At 40.7% G+C, this 27,244-nt stretch overlaps 1 protein-coding gene across 1 annotated transcript in view; it reads right to left on the bottom strand.

The window, feature by feature from the left end:
- Positions 1–27,244, bottom strand: part of IL12RB2 (interleukin 12 receptor subunit beta 2) — an 82,473-nt gene that overhangs the window by 5,986 nt on the left and 49,243 nt on the right. Inside the window, exons 10-14 of the mRNA XM_031664986.1 lie at positions 16,895–17,014; positions 16,651–16,809; positions 10,356–10,493; positions 3,825–3,915; positions 357–456 (exon numbers count right to left, since the gene is read on the bottom strand). Coding sequence (XP_031520846.1) covers positions 357–456; positions 3,825–3,915; positions 10,356–10,493; positions 16,651–16,809; positions 16,895–17,014 — 608 coding nt within the window. The remainder of the gene's footprint in view (positions 1–356; positions 457–3,824; positions 3,916–10,355; positions 10,494–16,650; positions 16,810–16,894; positions 17,015–27,244) is intronic.

Genomic DNA, 27,244 nt, shown 5'->3' with positions numbered 1-27,244 from the left:
TCAACAAATGGCCAAAAAACAAAACAAAACAAAAAAAGCTTGCTTTCTTCTTTTGAAATAAGTTAGGTGAGAACAGGAGAGCAGTTTGGTGAGAAGGGGAATGTGAGGCATACTGAGGAATAAAAAGCTAGGGGGGTTTAATCTTATGATCATAAACTTCAGAAGATTCCTGTGCATGATTTCTCTTAAGTTCAGGAAGAAAAGTGAGAGTGATGACTCAGTGGTAGCTTAGCATGAATAACTTAAGCTCAATCATAGGATCTCAGCATCTAGGCTTCCTCATAACTACAATGGAAAACTTAGATGTGGTGATCACTAGAACCCCACTGACTGACCACAGAGGAATTATACCTTACCTCTGCAATGGGATATTTCTTAACGCAAGTGCTATTTGCTGGATCTGGAATTTCTCTGCTACACCACTGAGGTCTGAGGGCCGCTAGGAAAACAGATAACCTATAGATAAAGAAAACAGTGACATTTTCTTAGGTGTGCACACAGTGGCATGGAAACACAGGTTCTCAGTGCAGTACCTTCAGTGTAAGGCTGCTTTTGTATGCAAATAAAATATAAACACTGAAAGACAAAGATGATTTATTTATCGTCCAAGGCTACAGTAGTTTTCTGTGAAATTACAACACAGTCACTTGCGGTTTGCTAAATAAACCATGGAACTTTTGATCAACCTAATATTTAGCAATCTATCACTATCTAGCTATGCATTCATTCAACAAATATTCATTGAACCCCTAATATGTGACCAGCATAATGCTAACTGCCGAGCATTGAAGATGACATGTTCCCTACCCTTACTATTTAGCTAATTACAATATTTACAAAGAGTTTGTAGTGACAGGTTAATTATGTGAACAGTTGAAAAAAAGACAGGATTCAAAAATGGTATAAATAGCTTGAACATAACCATGTTAAAAATGCCAAGAAAAAAGTATTTTAGGGAAATATCTGAAATATCTATTAACAGTGGTTGTGTTTGGCAATAAGAGGAAATATAGGTCTTTTATGATGTAGAAGGAAAAATCCTAATAAATTTCTTATAAATGTATGTGACTTATTTTTTTTTTTTAAGTTCATGAACAATATGAAACATTTTGAAAGACTTGGCTTTGATAAGCTTTGATTTTTTTTTTTTTTTAAAGTATGCTTTACAATTTGTCTAACCTTTTGAAGTAAGAGATGTGGCCATGTGACTAGGTTTTCTCCAGAGAAATATGAGCAGAAGTGTCTGTGATCTCATAGAGATCATGCAGATGAGGACAATGCCCAAGGGATGGTATGCCAAAAAGATGGAAGAAAACTGTGTCGCCAAATAACTATGGAGCACAGCTGCCCACCAATCTGGATACCTTACCTCAGGGCCATTATATGGAAGATAAATAAAGTATTATTTAAGCCACTGTACTTTGGGTCCTCTTTTTTTTTTTTTTTTTAAGGCAGTTTAGCCTGCACTGTAACTGATCTTCACAATTTCCATGAAGAGGATGCATGTGATCCTAGTTGACTCCTTTTGAATTAAACTTTTTCAAAGTCTACCCAAAGAGAGCTTTGCTTTGAAGTATCTGTCACACATTAGATCTTCAATAAATGTACAGCCTGTTAGACAAGTTCAATGGCTGGTAAAATGACTTTGAGTTAGTTTTATTTTGACCTTTTCTCTAACTTTACACAGCATTTGAAGAAAACTTTGTATTGAAAAACCAACTCATTAAAAATATTTTCTTTGAAAAATAATACATGTTTACTAAGGAAATTCTAGAAAATATAGTTAAACAAGAAAAACTAAAGTCACCTACAATTTTATCCCCAGATATAAACACCATTAATATTGTGGTTTAGGCTGGGCACAGTGGCTCACACCTGTAATCCCAGCACTTTGGGAGGCCGAGGTGGGTGGATCACGAGTTCAGGAGTTTGAGACCAGCCTGGCCAACATGGCGAAACCCTGTCTCTACCAAAAATACAAAAATTAGCTGGGCATGGTGGTGGGCACCTGTAGTCCCAGCTACTCGGGAGGCTGAGGCAGGAGTATATCTTGAACCCAGGAAGCAGAGGCTGCAGTGAGCCAAGATCATGCCACTGCACTCCAGCCTGGGTGACAGAGCAAGACTCCGTCTGAAAACAAAACAAAACAAAAATATTATGGTTTATATCCTTGAGGCAGACAGTAATTGCCACCCAATATTCATTTTCCCCTCCTTCTGAAGAAGAGGACCCAGATTTATTAGGACGACAATGCACTGGGCTAAAGGACCATAGTTTTGTTTTCTTTTCTTGCAGCTCTACCTCAAAGGAAAGACCACGGTGGTTTTTTTTTTTGTTTTTTTTTTTTGTTTTTTTTTTTTTTTTTTTTTGTGGTTGTTATTGCTGTTTTAGGCTGGAGTGCAGTGGCACAATCTTAACTTACTACCACCTCTGCCTCCCAGGTTCAAGCGATTCTCGTGCCTCAGCCTCCTGAATACCAGGGACTACAGTTGTGCACCACCAGAGCTGGCTAATTTTTTTATTTTCAGTAGAGAGAGTTTCACCATGTTGTCCAGACTGGTCTCGAACTCCTGACCTGAGGTGATCTGACCGCCTCAGCCTCCTGAAGTGCTGAAATTACAGGCATGAGCCACTGCACCCAGCCTCAGTCATGTTATTTTGACTTTTATATTATATATAACCAAATTTAATGCTAACTGATATATCTTACATTTGCATCTGTGTGTATGCACTATTTTTAAGAAATGAAAGTACATATTGTTTGGCAGGCTGCCTTTTAAATGGAACATGGTAAATATTGCTCATACCATTTAATTTCTTTTTTTTTTTTAGAGACAGTCTTGCTCTGTTGCCAGGGTGGAGTGCAGTGGCGCGATCTCGGTTCACTGCAATCTCTGCCTCCCGGGTTCAAGTGATTCTCCTGCCTTAGCCTCCCAAGTCTCAGCTGGGACTACAGGCGCGTGCCACCACACCCAGCTAATTTTTGTATTTTTAGTAGAGCCGGGGTTTCACCGTGTTGGCCAAGATGGTCTCCATCTCCTGACCTTGTGATCCGCCCGCCTTGGCCTCCCAAAGTGCTGGGATTACAGGCGTGAGCCACTGCGCCTGGCCTGCCATATCATTTAATTTCTACATCATCTTTCATGGACACATAATATGTTATAGTACAAGATATATCATGATTTAGTTACCCAATCCCTTATCATTGGGCATTTAGGTTATCTCAAATATTTTTCTTTTCTGAAAATTATTTCAGTGAACATATTTTCCACTAAATATCTGCAGACATCTATAATAGAATAGGCTTGGCACAGTGGCTCATGCCTGTAATCCCAGTACTTTGGGAGGCTGAGGCAGGCGGATCACTTGAGGTCAGGAGTTCGGGAACAGCCTGGCCAACATGATGAAACCCTGTCTCTAATAAAAAATATAAAAATTAGCTGGGTGTGGTGGTGGGCACCTGTAATCCCAGCTACTCGGGAGGCTGAGGCAGGACAATTGCTTGAACCTGGGAGGCGGAGGTTGCAGTGAGCCAAAATCACACCACAGGACTTCAGCCTGGGCGATTCTGTCTCAAAAAAATTTTTTTGAAAAATAAAGTGTATATATATATATATATGAGATACATTTCTAGTTAGAGATTATTAGATCAAAAGGTATATTTTTAAGGATTTGACACATACTGTCACCCAAAGTGGTGAAATAAGTTTAGTCTCTCACTAGGAATGTGTGAGAGTGTCCATTTCCCTGACCCATGGCAGCAACAGCTATTATCATTTTTTCAAAAGCCTCATTTACCCAACTGGTAGATGTAACCAACTCACTTTTGCTGGAAGTAATGCGTTGAGAAAATGCCCACCATGATGATAGCAATGCAAATGCTTGGTGCCACAAACGCCATCCAATTGGCTTTACCTGAAAAGTTAGGAAATCCTGTGACTGAGTGAGTTATCATCAATGAACATTTCAAAATCTTGATTGGTATATGAGCCCTCTGGGCCTTACCCACAGCTCCGGGACAGCTGTGCTCAGGAACAAGGTAAATTCATTTTTGTCTACGCGGTGTGGGAAATGGGACCCTAAGGGGACCAATTCTATGGTTCTAAGAGGAGCTCTGGCCCTACAGGGCTCCTCCCACTCACAGGGGCAGAAAGAAAGGAGGCACGGAATGCAAAGCACAGTTGTGAATTGGGAGCCCTGTCTTAGTCCTGGCTGTGCTGCTAGCAGATGTGTAATCTGTGGACTTCAATTTCTTTCTTTTTTTTTTTTGAGATGGAGTCTCACTGTGTCTCCCAGGCTGGAGTGCAATGGTGCCATCTTGGCTCACTGCAACCTCTGCCTCCCGGGTTCAAGTGATTCTCCTGTGTCAGCTTCCCAAGTAGCTGGAACTACAGGCGCATGCCACCACCCCTGGATAATTTTTGTATTTTTAGTAGAGACGGGGTTTCACCATATTGGCCAGGTGGGTCTTGAACTCCTGACCTCATGATCTGCCCACCGCAGCCTCCCAAAGTACTGGGATTACAGGCGTGAGCCACCATGCCCGGCCTGGACTTCAGTTTCTTGATCTATAAAATGTGAATGGTGACATGTACCTTGCTGGTTGTTATGAAGATCAGAGATGGTATATTTAAAGCACATGGCAGTGTGTCTGAATATAGAAGGTCCTCAAGAAACAGTAGCTATTAATTTTAGCAAAGTATGGCATAAGCCTTTATCTAGCTAGGGTGATTGTGAAATTTTTGAAATATTTGAAATTGTGCCTATTCCTTCCTATGAAAAGAACTACGGCATTTTACTACTTACTGGAATTGTCCATTAATTCATCCAGCACTTGCTGAGTAGTAACCATGTAACAGGCTCTGTTAGGTGCTGGGATGCAAAGATAAATAGGACATGGCTCTGCTGTCTAAAGAAGTCATGAATATAGTATAGGATACAGATGTGTGAACATGTAAACAATAAGCCATGATGCCATAGTGATATGGTTTGGCTGTGTGCCCACCCAAATCTCATCTTGAATTGTAATTCCCATCATCCCCACATGTGGTGGGAGGGACCCACTGGGAGGTAATTGAATCATGGGGGCAGTTACCCCATGCTACTGTTCTCATGCTATGAGGGAGTTCTTGCAAGAATCTGATGGTTTCATAAGGGGCTTTACCCCTGCTTTGCTCTCATTCTTCTCTCTCCTGCTGCCTTATGAAGAAGGATGTGTTTGCTTTCCCTTCAACCATGATGTAAGTTTCCTGAGGCCTCCCTAGTCATGCTGAATTATGAGTCAATTAAACCTCTTTCCTTTATAAATTACCCAGTCTCAGGTATGTCCTTATAGCAGCATGAGAACAGACTAATATAGTAAGTAAATTGGTACCATAGAGAGTGGGGCACTGCTGTAAAGATACCTGAGGATGTGGAAGCAGCTTTGGAAATGAATGAAGGCAGAGGTTGGAACAGTTTGGAGGGCTCCAAAGAAGACAGGAAAACGTGGGAAAGTTTGGAATTTCCTAGAGACTTGGAGGGCTCAGAAGACAGGAAGATGTGGGAAAGTTTGGAACTTCCTAGAGACTTGTCGAATGGCTTTGACCAAAATGCTGGTAGTGATATGAACAATGAAATTGAGGCTGAGGTGGTCTCAGATGGAGATGAGGAACTTGTTGGGAACTGGAGTAAAGGCTACTCTTGCTATGCAAACAGACTGGTGGCATTTTGTACCTGGCCCAGAGATCTTTGGAACTTTGAACTTGAGAGAGACGATCTAGGATATCTGGCAGAAGAAATTTCTAAGCAGCAAAACATTCAAGAGGAAGCAGAACATAAAAGTTTGAAAAATTTGCAGCCTGATGATGCAATAGAAAAGAAAACCCTGTTTTCTGAGGAGAAAGTCAAGCTGGCAGCAGAAATTTGCATAGGTAATGAGGAGCCAAATGTTAATTACCAAGACAATGGGGAAAATGTCTTCCGAGCATGTCAGGAACCTTCATGACAGCCCCTCCCATCACAGGCCTGGAGGCCTAGGAGGGAAAAATGGTTTTCAGGGCTGGGTCCAGGGCCCCCACTTCTATGTGCAGCCTTGGAACTTGGTGCTCTGCATCCCAGCCACTCCAGCTGTGGCTAAAAGGGGCCAACATACAGCTCAGGCTGTTGCTTCATAGGGTGCAAGCCCCAGGTCTTGGCAGCTTCCATATGGTGTTGGGCCTGTGGGTGCGCAGAGGTCAAGAATTCAGGCTTGGAGAACTTTGCCTAGAATTCACAGGATGTATGGAAGTGCCTGGATGCCCAGGCAGAAGTTTGCTGCAGGAGCAGAGCCCTCATGGAGAACCTCTGCTACAGCAGTGTGGAAGAGAAATGTGGGGTGCAAGCCCCTACACAGAGTCCCCACTGGGCACTGCCTAGTGGAGCTGTGAAAAGAGGGCCACTGTCCTCCAGACCCTAGAATGGTAGATCCACTGACAGCTTGCACCATACACCTGGAAAAGCTGCAGACACTCAATGCCAGCCATGAAGGCAGTCAGAAGGGGGCTGTACTCTGCAAAGCCATAGTGGCAGAGCTGCCCAAGGCTGTGGGAGCCCACCTCTTGCATCAGCATAACCTGATGTGAGACATGGGGTTAACCTATTTATGCCTGAAGTTGCAATTTTTTGAATTATTGCATGAGTGAAAAATCTGACCTTGGTGATGACCTTGAGCAGTAGGATATAAATAACTCCCACATGCTTAGCATTCCAATAATGTAACACTAGTCATAAGTGGGTCTGGGCAGGAGATCATTTTGGAGCTTTAAGATTTAATGATTGCCCTATTGGCTTTTGGACTTGCATGGGGCCCTGTAGCCCCTTTGTTTTGGCCAATTTCTCCCATTTGGAAGGGGTGTATTTTCCCAATGCCTGTACCCCCTTTGTATCTAGGAAGTAACTAGCTTGTTTTTGATTTTATAGGCTCATAGGTGGAAGAGACTTGCTTTGTTTCAGATGAGACTTTGGACTTGGACTTTTGGACTATTACTGGAATGACCTAAGACTTCAGGGGACTGTTGGAAAGGCGTGATTGTGTTTTGAAATGTGAGGAAATGAGATTTGGGAGGGGTCGGGGTGGAATGATATGGTTTGGCTGTGTCCCCACCCAAATCTTATCTTGAACTGTAGTTCCCATGATCCCTACGTGTGGTGGGAGGGACTTTCTGGGAGGTAATTCAATCATGGGGGCAGTTATCTCCATGCTGTTCTCGTGATAGTGAGTGAGTTCTCACAAGAATCTGACAGTTTTCTAAGGGGCTTTCCCCCACTTGGCTCTCATTCTTCTCTCTACTGGCACCTTGTGAAGAAGGACATATTTGCTTTCCCTTCTGCCATGATTATAAGTTTCCTGAGGCTTCCCCAGCCCTGTGGAACTGTGAATTAAACCTCTTTCCTCTATAAATTATCCAGTCTCAGGTATGTCCTTATAGCAGTGTGATAATGGACTAATTCACATGGGATATGTATGAAAACAGGGGTGTATGCAATATCCAGAGAGGTGTAGCAGAGAACGGCATGGAAAACTGGTTCACAAGTAGCAGAGGAAGGTTTTGCAAAAGGCACAATGTCAAAAGTTTAGAGTTGATTAGCTGGGCATGGTGGCAGAAGCCCACAGTCTCAACTACTTGTGAGGCTGAGGCATGAGAATCACTTGAGCCCAGGATTTGGAGGCTGCAGTGAGCTATGATCATGCCACTATACTCCAACCTGGACAATAGAGTGAGACACTGTCTCAAAAAAAATAAAAAATGTAGAGTTGGAGGATGAATAGGAGTCAGCTAAATGGATAAGCTAACAAAGGAAGACCAGACCAGAAAAAAACAAAAACAAACAAAAAAAAACTGTGGAAAGTCATGGAAGGAGGGAACAGCCAGTACTTTCAGGCAACTACAGGAAGTCTGGTCTTGCTCCATAATGAATGCTGAAGTGTGTGGCAAAGGATCAAACTAGATGGGTAAACAGGACCATGTGAACCTGGCAAGTATGGAGTCTGAGTTCTAGCTGGAAGGGGCCCTTGGGGAACCACTGATGAGTTACAACGAGAGAAGTAATGCCAGCATCTGGAGTCTTGCAGAAAGACTTCTCTTCTGATTGAATGACAAACAGGCTGGGAGGGAGAGTGAGCAGGAGGAGCTAGAGGCCAGAGACCTGTTAGGGCCCATGAGAAGTATCAACAGGGCTGAATAGGGAAGTTAATGGAGGCAACCTTTTTTCTACCCCATACAATCAGGAGGATCTGGCCTTCCTTTCTTTTTTAATTGAGATGGGTCTTGTTATGTTGCCCAGGCTGGTGTGGAACTCCTGTGTTCAATCAATCCTCCCACCTTGGCCTCCCAAAGTGCTAGGATTATAGGTGGGAGCCACAACACTTGGTCAAATCTCACATTTCTTCAGCATCTGCTTTCCTTTCTGGGCAGATGGAGCAAGTTTGGAGTAAAACCAGTAGCAAGATGCTGAGTCCTTTTTTTTATTATTTTATTTTATTTTTGAGACAGAGTCTCGCTCTGTCACCCAGGCTGGAGTGCAGTGGTGCGATCTCAGCTCCCTGCAACCTCTGCCTCCTGGGTTCAAGCGATTCTCTTGCCTCAGCCTCCCGAGTAGCTGGGATTACAGGAGTGCACCACCGCTCCCAGCTAATTTTTGTCTGAGTCCTTAATCTACATTAATCGAGCAAGTTAACTTTCTTTTGATCTTTTTTTTTTTGAGACATAGTCTCACTCTGTCACCCAGGCTGGAGTGCAGTGGCTGCCATCTCAGCTCACTGCAAGCTCCGCCTCCTGGGTTCACGCCATCCTCCTGCCTCCCAAGTAGCTGGGACTACAGGCACCCGCCACCACGCCCGGCTAATTTTTTTGTATTTTTTTTCGTAGAGATGGGGTTTCACTGTGTTAGCCAGGATGGTCTGGATCTCCTGACCTTGTGATCCGCCCACCTCGGCCTCCCAAAGTGCTGGGATTACAGGCACGAGTCACCATGCCCGGCTGCAAGTTAACTTTCATGAGAGTGCTCAGGATATGAGAAGAAGTCTTGTCAATTTCCCAGTGGAGAGTTTCCTGGCATAGAACAAGAAAGTCTCTTGAATGATCAACTTGATGCTTCATGTCACAAAGCAAGATGCTTAGAGTAGATGCAAATGAGCATTGCTAGAGAGAACAGTGTAACTTAGCTAGTGGAGGGAAGCCCATGCTAGCTGGGTCACTTACTCATCAGACTCAAATTTAACTTAATTTAAGCAACTCAAATCTGAGTTTGATTTGTAGTTCTGCCACTGACCACTTCCATGACCTTGGGTAATCTTTTTGTACCTTAGTCCCCTCACTTAAGAAAAGGCATGATAATCCTTCAGTTTTAAAAATTCATTTCATATTGAGTGTCTGGTAGGATGAAGTAGGTATAACCATGTAATTTTGGTAAGGAAATATTAGCAAAAGTATGTGTTATAGGTTGAACTGTGTGATCCTCAAATTTATATGTTGAAGTCCTAAACCCCCAGCCTGAGAATGTGACCTCATTTGAAATTAGGATCATTGCATATATGATTAGTTAAGATGAGGTCATACTGGAGTAGAGTGGGCCCCTAATCCAATATGACTGGTGTCCTTATAAGAAGGAGACAATTTGGACACATGGAGAATGCCAGATGAAAGAAGAGACCTACAAGCCAAGTAATATTAATGACTGCCTGCAAATTACTGGAAAAGAGGAGAGAGGCCTGGAATAGATTCTCTCTCATAGTCCTCCGAAGGAATCAACCCTGCTGACACCTTGATCTTGGACTTCTAGACTCTAAAACTGTGAGACAATAGATTTCTATTGATTAGGCAACTCAGTTTGTGGTGATTCGTTGCAGCAGCCCTAGCAAATTAATGTAGTATGCAAAGTGCTTAACAGAATGACTGTTGTATATGCAATAGCTGCTATTATTATTGTTGATGTAATTCTCATCATTTGTGGAACAGATACTTAGTAAGCAAGTACTGTGTGCTGGGCACCATGCTAGGCCTTGAAGACAGAGGTAAACAGATATCAGTCCTTGCCTAGTGGATTCAGAGTTTTGAGTAAGAATTAAATGTAAGTGCATTATGTAAGGAGCATTTGGGAAGGCTTCCTGAAGGAGGAAGCATTTCTGATGAATTTTGAAACATGAGTAGACACTGTCTCCAAGAAGATAGTAGAGTGGTAAAGCATTCTATTTAGGAGAAACAAGTGTAAAGTGACAGCAAGAAAGTTATTAGTGAATTAAAGAAAATCTGGTTATCTCTATACCAAATGTAATAGAAGTGCATGCCTGTGCAAGAATCCAGGGTGGACTCATTATCCTTAACATTGTCTCTCACCTTGCAGACAAAATTCCCTCTCATTTCCTTGGGAACTTTCGCCAGCAGCTGTCAAAGCTGTCATCCACAGGACATATGTCACTCGGGGCTGCAGGCTGTTTATTGGATGTGAATTTTGGGAGACTCTGTAGGGAATTTCTGAAAGGAAGATAAAGATGAAGAAAGGCACGTATTAAAGGATATGGCTTTTAATGTAGGCTTCTACTCATTTTTACTCTTTACTGCTTCATTTAATTTGGAAGGAAAAAGCATTTTGCTATTTTAAAATAGTCCAAATTCCTCAGTACTTAATACCTTAAGAGGCCCTAGACATTGTCATTTATGGATATCTCACTCCACAGCATATCAAACAAATTAGTTCTTTTGTAGTAAAATTTTTATTTTTACTTTCTTTTTCTGATTTTCTTTTATCTTTTTTGTGTTTTGTGGTAAAATCTTTTGAATAAATTTTTGTTGTTTTGCTTTTGAAAATATTTAGCTGTAGTTAGCTCCCTTTATTTCCAATGATGATAATATTTCTAGTATTTATCAGGCTTATTTGGGAGTTCTGGAGGTGAAATGTTAAATGTACAAATTGTTTTCAAGGCTATGGAATCTTTTTTTTTTTTTTTTTTTTGAGACAGGGTCACTCTCTGTTGCCAGGCTGGAGAGCAGTGACACGATCTCAGCTCACTGCAACCTCCGCCTCCTGGGTTCAAGCAATTCTCCTGCCTCAGCTCCCCAAGTAGCTGGGACAACAGGTGTGTGCCACCATATCCAGCTAATTTTTGTATTTTTAGTAGTGATGGGGTTTCACCATGTTGGCCAGGCTGGTCTCAAACTCCTGGCCTCAAGTAATCTGCCTGCCTCAGTCTCCCAAAATGCTGGATTACAAGTGTGAGCCATTGCGTCCGGCCAGTTATGAAATTTTGTATTTTGTATTTTTTTGAGATGGAGTCTTGCTCTGTCACCCAGGCTAGAGTGCAATGGCATGATCTCGGCTCACTGTAACCTCTGCCTCCTAGGTTCAAGCAATTCTCCTGCCTCAGTCTCCCGAGTAGTTGGGACTACAGGTGTGTGCCACCATGCCTGGCTAATTTTTGTATTTTTAGTAGAGATGGGGTTTCACCATGTTGGCCAGGCTGATCTTAAAATCCTGGCCTCAAGTGATCTGCCCACCTCAGCCTCCCAAAGTGCTGGGATTACAGGCATGAGCCCACACACCTGGCCTATGTAAGTTTAACAATTAATGAAACAGACATTCGCTTAACATTTTTTTTTTTTTTTTTTTTGAGACAGAATCTCGCTCTGTCACCCAGGCTAGAGTACAGTGACACGATCATGGCTCACTGCAACCTCCACCTCCCGGGTTCAAGCAATTCTTCAGCCTCAGCCTCCTGAGTAACTGGGATTATAGGCATGTGCCACCATGCCTGGCTAAGTTTTGTATTTTTAGTAGGGATGGGGTTTCACCATGCTGGTCAGGCTGGTCTCAAACTCCTGGCCTTGTGATCTGCCCACCTCAGCCTCCCAAAGTGCTGGAATTATAGGCATGAGCCACAGCAGCTGGCCTCACTTAACACTTTTAAACTTTGATTTTGCACTTTTCCATTTGTAGGCTCTGGGCCCTGAGCTTATAGGGTATAATATGAGGATCTTCTTCAGTATGACATAAAATCATTAAAAACTAGAGCAACAATACTTAGATTAGATTTATTTGGCAACTGTAAACCTAGATTACCAGTGCCTTGATGTTCTCAACACCCCTGCAGTTTTCTCTGTAGGGAAGATTTTGTGTTTTGAGTAAACACATTGAGTAAACAAGCACTGATGTTGTTTTTTTAATCTAAGAAACATGAGTGTGGGTAGCCTTTAGTAAACAGACAATCTTCTCCAGTGGCCTGTTGGGTGTGGATTTTGGAGTGACTTTTCAAAAGCTGGGGAGGATGGCAGAGTCAAGGCCAGCACTTTGGTAGAAGTAGCCTGTGTCAACTAAAAAAAAAAAAAAAAAAAAAAAAATACTGAGACAAATTTTAATAGTTTTTTTTTTTTCTTTTTTAAGACGGAGTCTCGCTCTGTCACCCAGGCTGGAGTGCAATGGCACAATCTCGGCTCACTGCAACCTCAACATATACTGGCTCACAAACTCCAGGGCAAGTCAGAGATGTCTTGCATGCTGAATTTATTTCAACAGTCATAAATATGAGTGCCTACACTGGAGAAGGCACTGACAATACAAAAGCATAGAATCGGCCTCAAAGAGTCCACTATCTAATGGGGAAAAGAGACCCCTTCCATTATCCCATCCCTGCTTACTATGGGTAATCAGCAAGATGAAGTCCTATAATATTACCTCTACTCCACCCAAAGGGGTTGAAGCCCATGCAGATAATTTATTCACCATGACTATCAGAGAATTTGTATATTTTACATCCTGTTGAGAAAAGTCCTTGTGGAAAATGCTCAAGTCTCCTCTAGCCTGGTGAAATTGTTTGCATAGACTTAAGCTATATGAATGAGCTCAAAAAGCCCTTTCTCTAGTCCTGAAGTAGGGGATTAAAAAATTAATTTTAGAGGGACCTTCTGTTCCTCCTGTTGTAGCAAAACATCAGCAAGCGTCAGGGAATCAACTGTCCAACTGTGTGAGGGCATCCTTAACTCTGGGAGTGAAATGAGACATTGGAACAGAAGGGAAGGGATTTGTATGGGTTGCTGGGCCAATAAAGTTTATCCGCACACACACACACATATGCACACATATTAGAAGAACAAAAATAGAAACTCCATGGGAAGAGGCAGTGAGGAAGATGATGGTGTCAGCAGTTTGGTTGGCAAAATAGGCTGAGTGGTATAATAGGAGAAAGAAGTTGAGAAGTCAAGCAGGAAATACTGGTCCTGCTCCCTCTGGGCTGTGATCTCTGGCAGAGATAAAAGAGGCCATTCAATCCTTGGCGGTCTGAAAACTTAGACTCAGGGTGGTTCAATGATAAAGGCACCAGTGTAGGAAGATGTGATAGTTGCCAGTCATTGGAAAGGCTTTAGATAGGAAGGTCAAGTGGTACTAGACAAAACAGCTGCACTGCTACTGGAAACAAGTTTTTGTCTAACGATCTACATTGGATTTAACAAAGGGTAGAGTGATATTCAGCTGTTTATTTTTATGAAGCACCTACCATGTGTCTGGCTATATTCTAGGCATGAGGAGATAATGCTGAGCAAATTGCCATGGCTTCTTCCCTTAAGATGCTTAGAGACTGTTGGCAAAGACTACTAGGTAGTAGCAAAGTATAATGTGTTCTCTAGTAGAAAAATGTGCTGGCCATGGCTCTACTGGTGCACATGGCAATATGGACAAGCTTCCAGAGAAGTGGCTGTGCACAGAGCCACCCATATAACTCACTACAATCCAGATACCTGGGCCCCTCCCTGGCTCTACACCTTACCTCCTCTGCCAAGGCAGGTCCCTCATTTTTTGCCCTTACTGTGCTCCACATGTGCCGTTAATACTGCTGCCTGGTCAATGGTGCTGAAACACCTGTAAGATGGGGCCATCAAAGCAGAACACCTTCCTGCTTTGCCTTTCTCCCTTCTCCCTCCTCCCTAACCTACTACCTCCTACCACTCTCTAGAAAGTGCCCTTGTGAATTCACCAATGATATCTGGTTGCCAAATGCAATAGGTAGTTGTCAGTCCTTGATTATGACAGTTACATCCCTTTTGTGTACTTTTCCTTTTTTTTCTTTTCACTCTTTGAGACAGAGTCCAGCTCTGTCGCCCAGGCTGGAATGCAGTGGTGCGATTTCAGCTTACTGCAACCTCTGCCGCTCAGTGATCCTCACGCCTCAGCCTCCCGAGTAGCTGGGACTGCAGGTGCACACCATCATGCCTGGCTAATTTTTTGTAATTTTGGTAGAGACAGAGTTTCACCCTGTTGCCCAGGTTGGTCTTGACCTATTGGGCTCAAACGATCTGCCCACCTGGGCCTCCCAAAGTGCTGTGATTACAGGTGTGAGCCACCATGCCCAGCCTCCTTCTGTGTACTTTTCTATCTCCCTTATAGACTGTGAGCTTGTCGAAGATAGGGACTAGGTCTTATCCATCAACAGATACTTACTGAATTAAATGGAAATTTAACCTAAACTAGTATAAAATAGGACTGTGAATCTGCACTCTCCCTCCCCTTTTAGCTTATTTTTAAATACCCTTATGCAGGCTTTAGAGTCATCAGATTTATGACAAAATAAGGAAGGCATTTTCTTCAACATCCACAAGAGCAGTGTTAAGAATTAACAGACTCAAGAGACTTTTACTATTAAAGTAGATGGCTTACTGTTAAAAAAAAAAAAAAAAAGAGGTTGGGCTCAGTGGCTTACACCTGTAATCTCAGCACTGTGGGAGGCCAAGGCAGGTGGATCACCAGAGGTTAGGCGTTCAAGACCAGCCTGGCCAACATGGTGAAACCCCTCCTCTACTAAAAATACAAAAATTAGCAGGGCATGGTGGTGCATGTCTGTAATCCCAGCTACTCAGGAGGCTGAGGCAGGAGAATCACTTGAACCCGGGAGGTAGAGGTTGCAATGAGCTGAGATCATGCCATTGCACTCTAGCCTAGGCAACAGAGCAAGACTCTGTATCAAAAATAATAATAATAATAAATAATAATAATAATAATAAAAGAATCAACAGACCATGTTGATCTTCGTGGTTGCAAACAGGTATCTCAGTTTAAACTCTGCCAAAAGGAAAGTTATTTGGGGGGCAAATTTCACATGAGGAATTCCAGATGCCTCCAGAAGAGATCAATTGATTCCTTACCTCTTGGGGTGCATTTCAGAATGGACTTACTCTGGGACAAGTCCGGGGGAAGAAGTTCTGATCAGTGATATGTTCTGTTTATCAATGGTGAATTCATTCAACAAATGACCATAAGCCCTTATGATGGCACACTACAGAGCTGATAAAAAAGAATGACGTAAGTTCACATAGACAGATGTAGAAGGGTCTCTAGCATGTATTTTTGAGAGGTAAAAGCAAGGTGTAGATCAGAATACTGAAAAAGATCTCAACTATTTTCTTGTATATGCATCAATTGTTTTTTTTTCTGGAGGAATACACAAGGGACTGTTAACAGCCTAAGTGTGAAGGGAAGACGAATTTTCTTTTTATGTCTTTCTGAGTTATTTTTATGTTTTAGTATTATTTATATAATAAAAATTAACCAGCTTTTAAAGTCACACTGTGGACCTCTTAAAGTCAAGAGAGAAGAACAACTCCTCAAGCTTCCCAGGTGAAAATCACCCCTGCAGGCAGCTCTCTGGCAGCTGCATCTCAGGGTGGCTTTGTTGCATTCTTCTTGGACCTACTAACTCTCATAAAGAAATACAAATGTTCCTTCTTTATGATAAATGTTCCTGAAAGCTAGCTTCTTACAAAATAAAGAGAAGGTCAAGTCAAGAAAAACAAAAACTCCGAATAAATCAAAGATTGGAACATCAAGTGTGGCAAGTGACTTGGAACTATACATGAATGAGTGATCCATGACATCATTTGAGACAACACTCTAGCTAGAGTTTATTTTAATTGCTTTAGTTTTATACTTATAGAATAATTTTGGGCCATAAAGTGTTACTTAAACTGCATCATATTTTATCCATTTTAAGAAGAAAATAATATGCTGTAATAGTAATTGCAAATGTTGGGATTTAAAAGTTCTCCAAATGCATTTCTTGTGAACCTCAAAGCCTATACAGGATTGGCAGGGCGCTATGGCCCACGCCTGTAATCCCAGCACTTTGGGAGGCCGAGGTAGGCAAATTGCTTGAGCCCAGGAGTTGGTAGACCAGCCTGGACAACACAGGGAGACTCTGTCTCTACAAAAAAAAAAATTAAAAATTAGCTGGACATGGTGGCACGTACCTGTAGTTCCCACTACTTAGGAGGCTGAGGCAGAAGGATTGCTTGAGCCCAGGGAGGTCAAGGCTGCAGTGAGCTGTGATCGCACCACTGCACTCAGCCTGGGCAACGGAGTGAGGCATTGTCTCAAAAAAAACAAATAAGTCAATAGTCCATTTACTTCATTTCTGTATCCTTAGCAATTTGCTTGGCACATAACGCATATTCAATAACTTTCTGTTTGTGTGTTTAGATGTCTTTTCTAATTATTCATTCAGTTAACTTTACAAGTATTTATGGAGTACTTACTATGTGCCAGGCATTGTGCTAGCATATGTGTGTAGATATGCACGCACACCTCCTTGTGTTTTCCTGACATCCAAACAAGAAGGCCCCACTCACTGCATTTGGTTCTCACACATACCACAGAGCTGAGGCTGGGAGTTGGAGTCCCGTTCCTTCCAGTATATCCTGTAATGGAGGAGGCAGCCCATTTGCTCCTGGACTGGAATGCTGTTCCATGAAATTAAAATGCTCCCCTTTTCCTCTGTGATGGCATTAATATGGGGGCCACTCAGTGGTGCTGTAAAGTAGGGCACAGGAGGCTTCTGTCACCCTCCAAATCCAAATCATTAAAGCAAAATTTGGCAAAAGGTTCCAAGACTCACCTTTGTGCTTAGAGTTACCCAGGATGGAGCTGCATCCTCCTTGATCCTCTGAGAGTGCATACACACGGATTTCATAACAGGTGTAGGGTTTTATGTTCTCTGCAAGGAAAAGGGAATTCCCTTAACAGCCGTGCCATTACTGGTGAGTCACTAAAGGCAGCCTTTTTATTATTTGATACAAATGCTTTCAAGGTGTTTCTTGCCTTTTCCTAGTTTAAAGATGGTTCAAGCACAGTCTGGACTGATGACCTATGTTACAAATTCTCAGCATCTGATTTACCATGACGTTGGCTTCTGGAAGTGACTGCTCCCAACTTCAAAGGATGAGATCAACCAACCAACCAACGAACCTGAGTTTCTTTCCATATAAACAAACGATATCACCATGATTAAGAAGGAGACAAAAGCTATTTGAGTTCCAACACAGATTTAAATATAACCCCACCCACACACATACACACACACACACACACACCCGACTGCTTTTGAAACAAACCAAACAACTTACCTTCAAGAAAAAAAAACCTTTTGATTTCTACAAATAAAACATTTGCAGTTTACAGGAAAGTGAGGCTGGAATTTTGCAGGCATAGAACCTGAATGGCTTTTCTAATTCCGTAATGCTTACCAAGATCTGACAGGGCAGATGATACACTGAGGCATAACTAACCAGGGTGCTCTGGTTGCAATCCAACCCCTTGTTACCCCATCTCCTCTCCCTCTATGTTCCAGTTAGATTTCAGTTGCTTCCCAGCCTGGAAGATTTAAAAGGTACTTGGGAATTGTTAATGCTCCTTCCTGGCTTTTAAACCACCACGCTTTCAATTTTCTGTCAGTCATGAAGCCTATTGGCAAGTCTTTCTTCCTCGCCAGAATTCCTTGTTTCCATGAATCTCAGATTTCTACTGCTTGTGAACGAAGGCCCCTTTCATAGATACCTCTCCTGATATACTTTTACATTTCAAATGAACATTTAAAAGCAAAAGAGATAACTCCTACTAGGTAACTATAGTATCAGGGAGGCAAAGTAAGGACCCTCTCCAGTATTGATTAATGCCCAGCCGATAGGTAGCCAGGGTCCCCTACGCTGACAGTTGATTAGGGTTTAACTTTTTTTTTTCCAGGAAGAATAATTTTATATCATAGAATAGTTTATTAAATTATGTGTGTTTTATATGAAAATCCATTGCCCATTAAATATTCCAGCAAATAGCACATAAAACTCAGTTGCACAACCAGTGCTGTCAGAAGAGACCATGACAAGATCAGAACACATGCCATGGTTAAATTCCAATTTGAGTTCATGAACTAAGTGAAGTGGAGAAAAGGACACAGTCAGCTTAGTATGGTAATCCAAAGACTCCTCATGGGTGGGATTGACACCAAGAAGCCCAAAGGGCAACATGGAATATGAAATCATATTTCATGTGGGAGGGGCCAGTGAGTAGCTTTCAGGCCCCAGTGCCTGGCTGTTCTGCCCCTAGTCATGAAAGGGGCCAACCAACCACTGCCTTATGGAGGCATGGGAGTTCCAGATAAGCTCATTAGGCAGACAGTTCCCTTGTATTTTGCCATCCAAAATGTGAATTCAGGACAGAGGCCTTGAAAACTGCTGCATTAGAAGCTGTAGTTTATTTTTGTGAATGGCTCACCTTTAGTAGAGGAGAGAAGACAATGGCTCCGGAACTCAGCTGACATTTCCCTTTCCACCAAGAGTAGAGCCCTCGTAGCAAGCTTGTTCCCCAGTTCTGGCCTCAAGAACTCCTATTTTACTGGCTGATTCTTGTATGAATACTCCCTAACAATATCTGCTCCCCACCTCAAAACCTTCAGTGGATGAAGCCCATACTCCTAAGACTTTTATTTCCTTTCTAGAGTCTGGCTGCAATTTCCAGACTCATTTCCCCCCACTCACACACATACATACATACCGAGTACCCTTCAGCAAAGTCCCTGCCCCCATGTTTATAAACCATCACTTCGGTGGTTTTTCTGCAGAAAGCTAATTTCACCTCGTAAGTGTGGGAGAAGGCAAACATTAAATGACTGGTAACGAGGAAGAAGGCAAAAGAGGGCGGAAGAGGGCCCCCAACAACTCTAGGCGCAGGGAAGGTTTTCTAGACACCATGATGTTATGTATTTGTAAAAGGAGTGGCTCTATATGGTCAGAAGCATTTTCACCCAGACAGGACAGCACTAGTCTCTAGCCTAGCCTCCACCCACCTATAAATCAAGAGCTGGGCTGTATTCTGGCCCACTCCAAAATGCCCAAATCTGCCCCAGCCAGATGCTGGGAAAAGGCTGGTGAAAATCAGTAACAGTGAGTGATTTTACTGACTGGGGGGGCCATTTTGAATTAATAATAACCATGAATTGTTAAAATAATATTTAAGTGTTTATTTCCAGACTGTAACATCAACACAAATTAATACCTAACCAAGTGTTTCCAAGCAGGAGAACAACTTTAATAAAGTCATTTTATTCATTAGTATATGGATTTTTTTTTTTTTTTTTTGATGGAGTCTCACTCTGTCACCCAGGCTGGAGTGCAATGGCATAATCTCGGCTCACTGCAATCTCCATTTCCCGGGTTCAAGCAATTATTCTGCCTTAACCTCCTGAGTAGCTGGGATTCCAGGCGCCCACCACCACGCCCAACTAATTTTTGTATTTGTAGTAGAGATGGAGTTTCGCCATGTTGGCCAGGCTGGTCTCGAACTCCTGACCTCAGGGGATCTGCCCACCTCCGCTTCCCAAAGTGTTGGGATTACAAGCGTGAGCCACCGTGCCCAGCCTAGTATATTGATTTTATTCAAATGAATATTATTTCTAAAGTGCATAAAGACACTTATTTCACTAAGTATGGAAAACATCTCTCTTGCCATATAGTTCAAACTATCCCACAGGGATAAGTCCTAATACAGCTTATAATAATGTTTACAATTTCATAGCAGCTTAAAGTTTGGTAAATGCTTTTTCTATTCACTTTCACCTGATTTGATGGGCATAACAGCCCTGAAAGAAAACTGGTTCTACTGCAAAAACTCTAGGGACAGGGAACACACTACCTTGAGAGGTAATCGATTGTCCCATTAGAGACCATCAAAGGCAGGAAACTTCTTTTTCAAAATTGAGCTGATAGCTACTTCTTTTATAATTTCCACACAGGACTTTAGTTTTTCTCCCCAGAGCAACAAAGGAAAACATACTCTTGTGTGTGTAAAGTCAAAACCAGCAACAGCCATCAAGCCGTCCCATTCCCATGCCCATCTAGAATTCTCTTTTCCAGGCTAAATGGTTTCCAGATTAGAAGTTCCAAGCTCCTAATAACTTGGTCATCTTCCTTTGGATGCTTACTGGGTTATGTAGGCAGCATTCTATTTAAGGGTAGTGATGAAAAATTAACCTGCTAGAACTCTGAGCAGCAAGACTGTTAAAGAGGTATGCAGTTAAGGATGGACTCATGTATAATCATGCAGTGTGCTATTTATTTCATTTGTATAAATCTTGTCACCTTAAGCAGGGTGTGTATATCCTCCTAGAAAGGTGTAATGATTGTTATAGAGACATTATAGGATTTAGAGCTTGAAAACCTTAAAATATTAGCTTTGTCTCATGTAATACTAGTAATATTGATGACAGCGAAATTACTGAGCCCTTAAAATGTATTAGACACTATTCAAAACGTTTTCCATGAAGTAATTCAGCTAGTCTCCACAATAACCCAACGAGGTAGGTAATATTATTATCCTAATTTTTCAGATGAGGAAACTGAGGCACAAAGGGGTTAAGTAACTTGCCCTAGATCACACAGACAGAGCCAAGACTCAAACCCAGGTAGTATGGCTGCAGAGCCAGAACTTTAAACCACTGATTCAATTAAGTGCTGAATTTATGCTTAACAATGACATTAACTAAGTTCTGCCCAATCATTTTAATGTATTTTCAAATGCGTCCTCTCGCTTGATTCTAACCACTGACAGATTAGGAAACTGAGGATTAGAAATACCAATTGTCATATAGATAATTCTGGATTTATTACTACACAATAAGTAGCAGAATTGGGAATGAAGGATTTCCTGGTTTCTTCATTTATACAATGGCCATACCGACTCTTACTGAAAATGATTGCTTTGCATATCATTGCATAAAATAAATGAATTCCCCACACAGTTAAGGATGGCCTCATGTATTATCATGCAGTGTGCTATGATAAACAAAGGTGTCTATTACACTGGCCAGATCACTGCAGCTCTCAGACCATCCCAGATTCAAGTGATCACTCCCACCTTAGCCTTCTTTGGCAGTAGTCCTAGGGATCACAAGTGCATGTTCACGTACACACAGCTAGATTTTTTAGTCAACCAGTTGGTCATTTATGTCTAGAGAGGAGACATTGCCCAAGTGCTGATCTCAAACTCCTGGGCTCAAGTGATCCTCCTGCCTCAACCTCTCAAAGTGCTTGGATTACAGGCATGAGCCAACATGCCTGGCTCCATTCCTTTTTCTATTTCTATAGCCTCAAAGGTGCCTAATCTTTGTGAATATATTAGGCATCTTTCTAATCCATCTTTCATATATTTATTTAGACAAATTCCTATCCTTGAAATTTAGTGTTATTTTGTGCATATGTGTTGAATTTTCATGAAACCATGTATTGGGAGATAAATCTAATGTTTTTTCTTTTTTTCACTCAACATTATGTTTCTGCAACATAAACATCCTGCTTGCTATTATGTAAATCCGACTCATTTTTTTCAGACTGCTACCTAAACCCTTTACTTGTCCAATATTTGAGTGACAAGCAGGAAGTTCTTTTGGAGTGTTTGCAAACACAAACAAGGATGCCAATGAATATTCTCTTGCATGTTCTCTTGTGTGCCTGTGCAAGAATGTTTCTGTGTTTCTGGATATATATGCATAGAATTCCTTGATTATAGAGCAAATTCACGTATTGTTTTACAAAATACTGCCAGATTTATCTCTAAAATAGCCAGTTGACATTCCAGCAAGAAAAGCATGAAAGCTCTCATTTCTCCACCAATATTTTCTGATTTTCTAATTTTTATCAATCTGGTATATATAACGTGGTATTTAATTGTGGTTTTATTTTCATTTTTCTGAATTTTTTTTTTTTTTTTTTTGAGATGGAGTCTTGCTCTATCTTGCCCAGGCTGGAATGCAGTGGCACCATCTCAGCTCACTGCGGCCTCCGCCTTCCAGGTTCAAGCAATTCTCCTGTCTCAGCCTCCCGAGTAGCTGGGACTACAGGCGTGTGCCACCACACCCAACTAATTTTGTATTTTTAGTAGAGATGGGGTTTCACCATATTGGCCAGGCTGGTCTCAAACTCCTGACCTCAGGTGATCCACCTGCCTCGGGCTCCCAAAGTGCTGGGATTAAAGGTGTAGGCCATCGCACCCCACCATTTTTCTGATTTCTTATGAAGCTGAGTTTCTTTTCATATATTACTAGTTATCTGACTTTCTCTTCTGTGAACTGCCAATTCATATACTTCACTCATTTCCATTGGGTTTCCTGCATTCTCTCTGATTTGCAGACAGCTTTTTGTATTCTAGATTTTAATCTTAACTTACCAGTTTTCAACAGTATCTTACCCTAGCCTGTCAACTCTCTGATAACTTAATGATACATATATAGCTACTTTGATCTTGGTAAATTTATCCATGGCTTGTGTACTTTACATCTTATTTATGAAATCCTTCTATTCTAGGGTCATGAAGATACTCTACTACATTTTCTCCTATTGGTTTTGTTTTACCTTTCACATTTAGGTTTTTAAATTCAAATCCAACAAAAGGGTTTTTTTTTTATGGGGGAGAATAAATTTTACTACTTTTCCACCTGGTGAGTCAATTTTTCCCTATGTCATCACATTTGGCATCTCATCCCTGTCATATACCAAGTTTCACATAATCATGGGTCTGTGTCTGGGTTGACCACTTTACCAGAAAATAGTGTTCATGTTACCAGGCTTTGTAATGTCTGACTCTTTAGTCAGTGAAGTCCTTTCCTTTTTGCTCTTCTTTATTTTGTTTATTTATTTATTTTGAGACAGAGTCTCCCTCTGTTGCCTAGGTTGGCATGCAGTGGTGCAATCTTGGCTCACTGCAACCTCTGCCTCTGGGGTTCAAGCGATTCTCCTGCCTCAGCCTCCCGAGTAGCTGGGATTACAAGCGTGTGCCACCACGCCTGGCTAATTGTTTGTATTTTTAGTAGAGATGGGGTTTCACCATGTTGGCCAGGCTGGTCTTGAACTCCCGACCTCAAGTGATCCATCCACCTTGGCTCCCAAAGTGCTGGGATTACAGGTATGAGCCACCACACCTGGCCAATACTTTTGGTTTGCTCTTTAAATGGCATTTTATTTTCCACTACTTTTTCTACTGCTAATCTGTGTGCGTTATTCTGGCAAACCTACTAAACTAATAATTTGTCTGCTACCCTTGCTGAATGTTTCATGTAAATAATTTTATTAGCAACACACTTAAAACATATCCTCTTTACAATCTTTGAATTAAATTCCTTATTTCCTTTTTTGGTTCCTATCTTATTGCAAGTTTTCAAGAGAACATGCCTATATCGTTTTCTTGAGATCATGTATGCTGCATGTTTTTGGTAGAAAGTCTTTAAAATGCTAAAAAGTTTTCTTTTATTCATAGTTTTCAGAGTTTTTATTTTTATGAAATACATTTATTAAAGTTTTATTAACTTTTTTTTTTTTTTTTACATCTGGTAAAAACATATCCTTTTTTTTTCTCTCTTTCAGTTCTAATATGATAAATTACATGGATACATTTTTCTGATATTGACCCATCCTTGTATTCTTGGGATCAACCCTACTTGATCATTCTGTAGTTTTCTTTTTTGACTGAGACTTTCGAAAAATAGACTTTATTTTTTAGAAACAGTTTTAGGTTCTAAACAGAATTGAGCAGAAGGTATAGAGATATCCCATATACCTCTGTCCCTACATATGCACAGCCTCTCCTAATATCAAAATCCTGTATCAAAGTGGAACATTTGTTACAATCGATGAACCTACATTGACACATCATTATCACCAAAGTCCATCATTTACATTAGGGTTTATTCTTGATGTTGTACATTCTATGGGTTTCGGCAAATGTATAATAACATGTATTCACTATTATAGTATCATACAGAGTGGTTTTACTGCCCTAAAAGTTCTCTATGCTTCATGTATTCATCTCTCCCTTCCTCCACCCTTGGCAACCACTAAATCCTTTATCTATAGTTCTGCCTTTTCCACAACATCATATATCTGGAATCATACAGTATGTAGCCTCTTTTTTTTTTTTTTTTTTTTTTTTTTTTGCGGAGGGACGGAGTCTCCCTCTGTCCCCCAGACTGGAGTGCAGTGGCGAGATCTCAGCTCACTGCAAGCTCCGCCTCCCGGGTTCATGCTGTTCTCCTGCTTCAGCCTCCCGAGTAGCTGGGACTACAGGCGCCCACCACCACGCCCGGTTAATTTTTTGTAGAGACGGGATTTCACTGTGTTAGCCAGGATGGTCTCGATCTCCTGACCTCGTGATCCGCCCATCTCAGCCTCCCAAAGTGCTGGGATTACAGGCGTGAGCCACCGCGGACAGCCGGTATGTAGCCTTTTCAGATTGGCTTCTTTCACTTTGTTACATGCATTTAGGGGTACTCCAAATCTTTTCGTGGTTTGAGAACTCATTTGTTTTTACCACCAAGTAATATTTAATTATCTACAAGGACCACCATTTATTTATCTATTCACCTACTGAATAATATCTTGGTTTTTTTTCCCCCAAGTTTTGGCAATTGTAGACAAAACCATGTAAACATTCATGTGCAGGTTTTTGTGTGGATATACGTTTTAAGCTCTTTTGGGTAAATACCAAAGAGTGTGATTGCTAGATCATATGGTAAGAGTATGTTCAGTTTTGTAAGAAACTGCCAATTTCTCCAAAGTGGCTCTTCCATTTGCATGCCCATTAGCATTGAATGAGAGTTTTTGTTACTCCACATCCTTGCCAGCATTTTGTGTTCTCAGTGTTTTAGATTTTAGCCATTCTAGTAGGTGTATAGTGATACCTCATTGTTGCTTTAATTTGCAATTGTCTAATAACATATGATGTTGGTCATCATTTTACATGCTTATTTGCCATCTTCTTTGGCGAGGTATCAATTGCATCTTTTGCTCATTTTTGATTGGTTGTCCCTTTTCTTATTGTTAAATTTTAAGTGTTCTTTGTATATTTTGGATAACAGTGCTTTATAAAGTATGTCTTCTGCAAATATTTTCTGTAGTCTGTGTCTTCTCACTCTCTTGATAGTGTCTATCACAGAGCAGACATTTTTAATTCTAATGAAGTTCAGCATACCAATTCTTTCTTTCATAGATCATGTCCCTGGTCTTGTATCTAAAAAGTCATTGCCATACCCAATGTCATCTACATTTCCTCCTATGTTATCTTCTGAAAGTTATATAGTTTTTCATTTTATAGTTAAGTCTATGATGCACTTTGAGTTAATTTATTGTGAAGAGTTAAGGTCTATGATTCATTTATTTTTGCATATAAATGTCCAGTTGTTCCAGCACCATTTGCTGAAAAGACTGTCTTTGCTCCATTGTATTACCATTGTTCATTTGTAAAGATCACTTGAATATAATTATGTGGGCCTATTTCTTGATTATCTATTCTATATCATTGATTTATTTGTCTATTGTTTCACCAATACAGTGGGTGAGAGGGTACATCCTTGGTTTGTTCCTTATCTTAGTGGAAAAACTTCCAGTTTCTCATCATTAAATATGATATTAACTGTAGGGTTTTTGCAGATTTTTTTTTATCAAGTAGATGAAATTCCCTTCTCTTCCTAGTTTGCCAAAAGTTTTTAATCATGAATGCATGTTGGTTTTTGTCAAATGCCTTTTCTGCATCTATTGATGTGATCATCTGATTTTCTTCTTTAGCCTGTTATATAATGAATTGCATTATTTGATTTTTTCTTTTTTTTTAATTTAAAAAAAAAGTAGTGACAAGGTCTGGCTATGTTGCCCAGACTGGTCTCAAACTCCTGGGCTCACGCGGTCCTCCCACCTCGGCCGCCTAAGGTGCTGGGATTACAGGCATGAGCCACCATGCTCAGTCACATTAACTGATTTTTAAATATTGAACCAGATTTGCATACCTGGAGTAAATCCCACTACACTGGTCATGGAGGATAATTTTTTTTCATATATTGTTGGATTTGATTTGCTAATATTTTGTTGAGGATTTTTGCATCTATGTTCATGTGAGATACTGGTCTGCCATTTTTTTTTTCTTGTAATATTTTTGGTTTTGGTATTTGGCCTAATAGAATGAGTTTGGAAGTGTTTTCTCTGGTTTTATCTCCTGGAAGAGATTGTAGATAATTAGTATGATTTCTTTTCCTTAAACATATGGTAGAATTCACCAGTGAACTCATCTGAGGCTAGTTCCTTCTGCTTTGGAAGGTTATTCATTATTGATTCAATTTCATTAATAGGTATAGACCTATTCAAATTGTCTATTTCCTCTTGTGTTAGTTTTGGCAGATTGTGTCTTTCAATGAATTGGTCCATTTCATCTAGATTATCAAATTTGTGGGCACAGAGTTGTTCATAGTATTTGATGATTATCCTTTTGATAACATGGGATCAGTGATGAGAGCCCCTTTTTATTTATGATATTGGTAATTTTCATCCTCTTTCTCTCTTTTTCTTAGTTAACCTGGCTAGAAATTTTATAAATTTTATTGATCTTTTTAAAGAATCAGCTTTTGGTTTCATTAATTTATGTCTTTATTCCAGTTTTGAATTTCATTTATTTCTGCTCTGATTTTTATTATTATTACTACTTGCTTACTTTGGGGTTATTTGATCCATTATTTTTTTAGTTTCCTAAGGCAAAAGCTTCGATTATTGATTTTAGACCTCTCTTCTTTTCTAATGTATTCATTCAATGTTATAAATTTTCCTCTAAGCACTGATTTTGCTGCATTCCATAAATTTTGATGTTTTATTTTTATTTTCAATTAGTTCAAACTATTTCAAAATTTCTCTTGAGAAACTGATCTCTTATTCTTTGACCAATGTTTTATTTAGAAGTTGTTGTTTAATCTCTATTTTGGGATTTTCCAGCTATCTTTCTGTTACGATTTCTAGTTTATTTCCCCTGTGGTCTGGGAGCAGACAGTGCATGATATCTATTTTTTTAAATTTGTTAAAGTGTATTTTATGGCCCAGAATATGGTCTATCTTGGTGAATGTTCCATATAAGCATGAGAAGAATGTCTATTATGCTGTTGTTAGAT

The sequence above is a fragment of the Papio anubis genome, chromosome 1, assembly GCF_008728515.1.
Source record: "Papio anubis isolate 15944 chromosome 1, Panubis1.0, whole genome shotgun sequence".
Taxonomy (NCBI): Eukaryota; Metazoa; Chordata; class Mammalia; order Primates; family Cercopithecidae; genus Papio; species Papio anubis.
The sequence above is the reverse complement of the archived record's forward strand: the minus strand, read 5'-3'. Positions and strand labels throughout refer to the sequence as shown.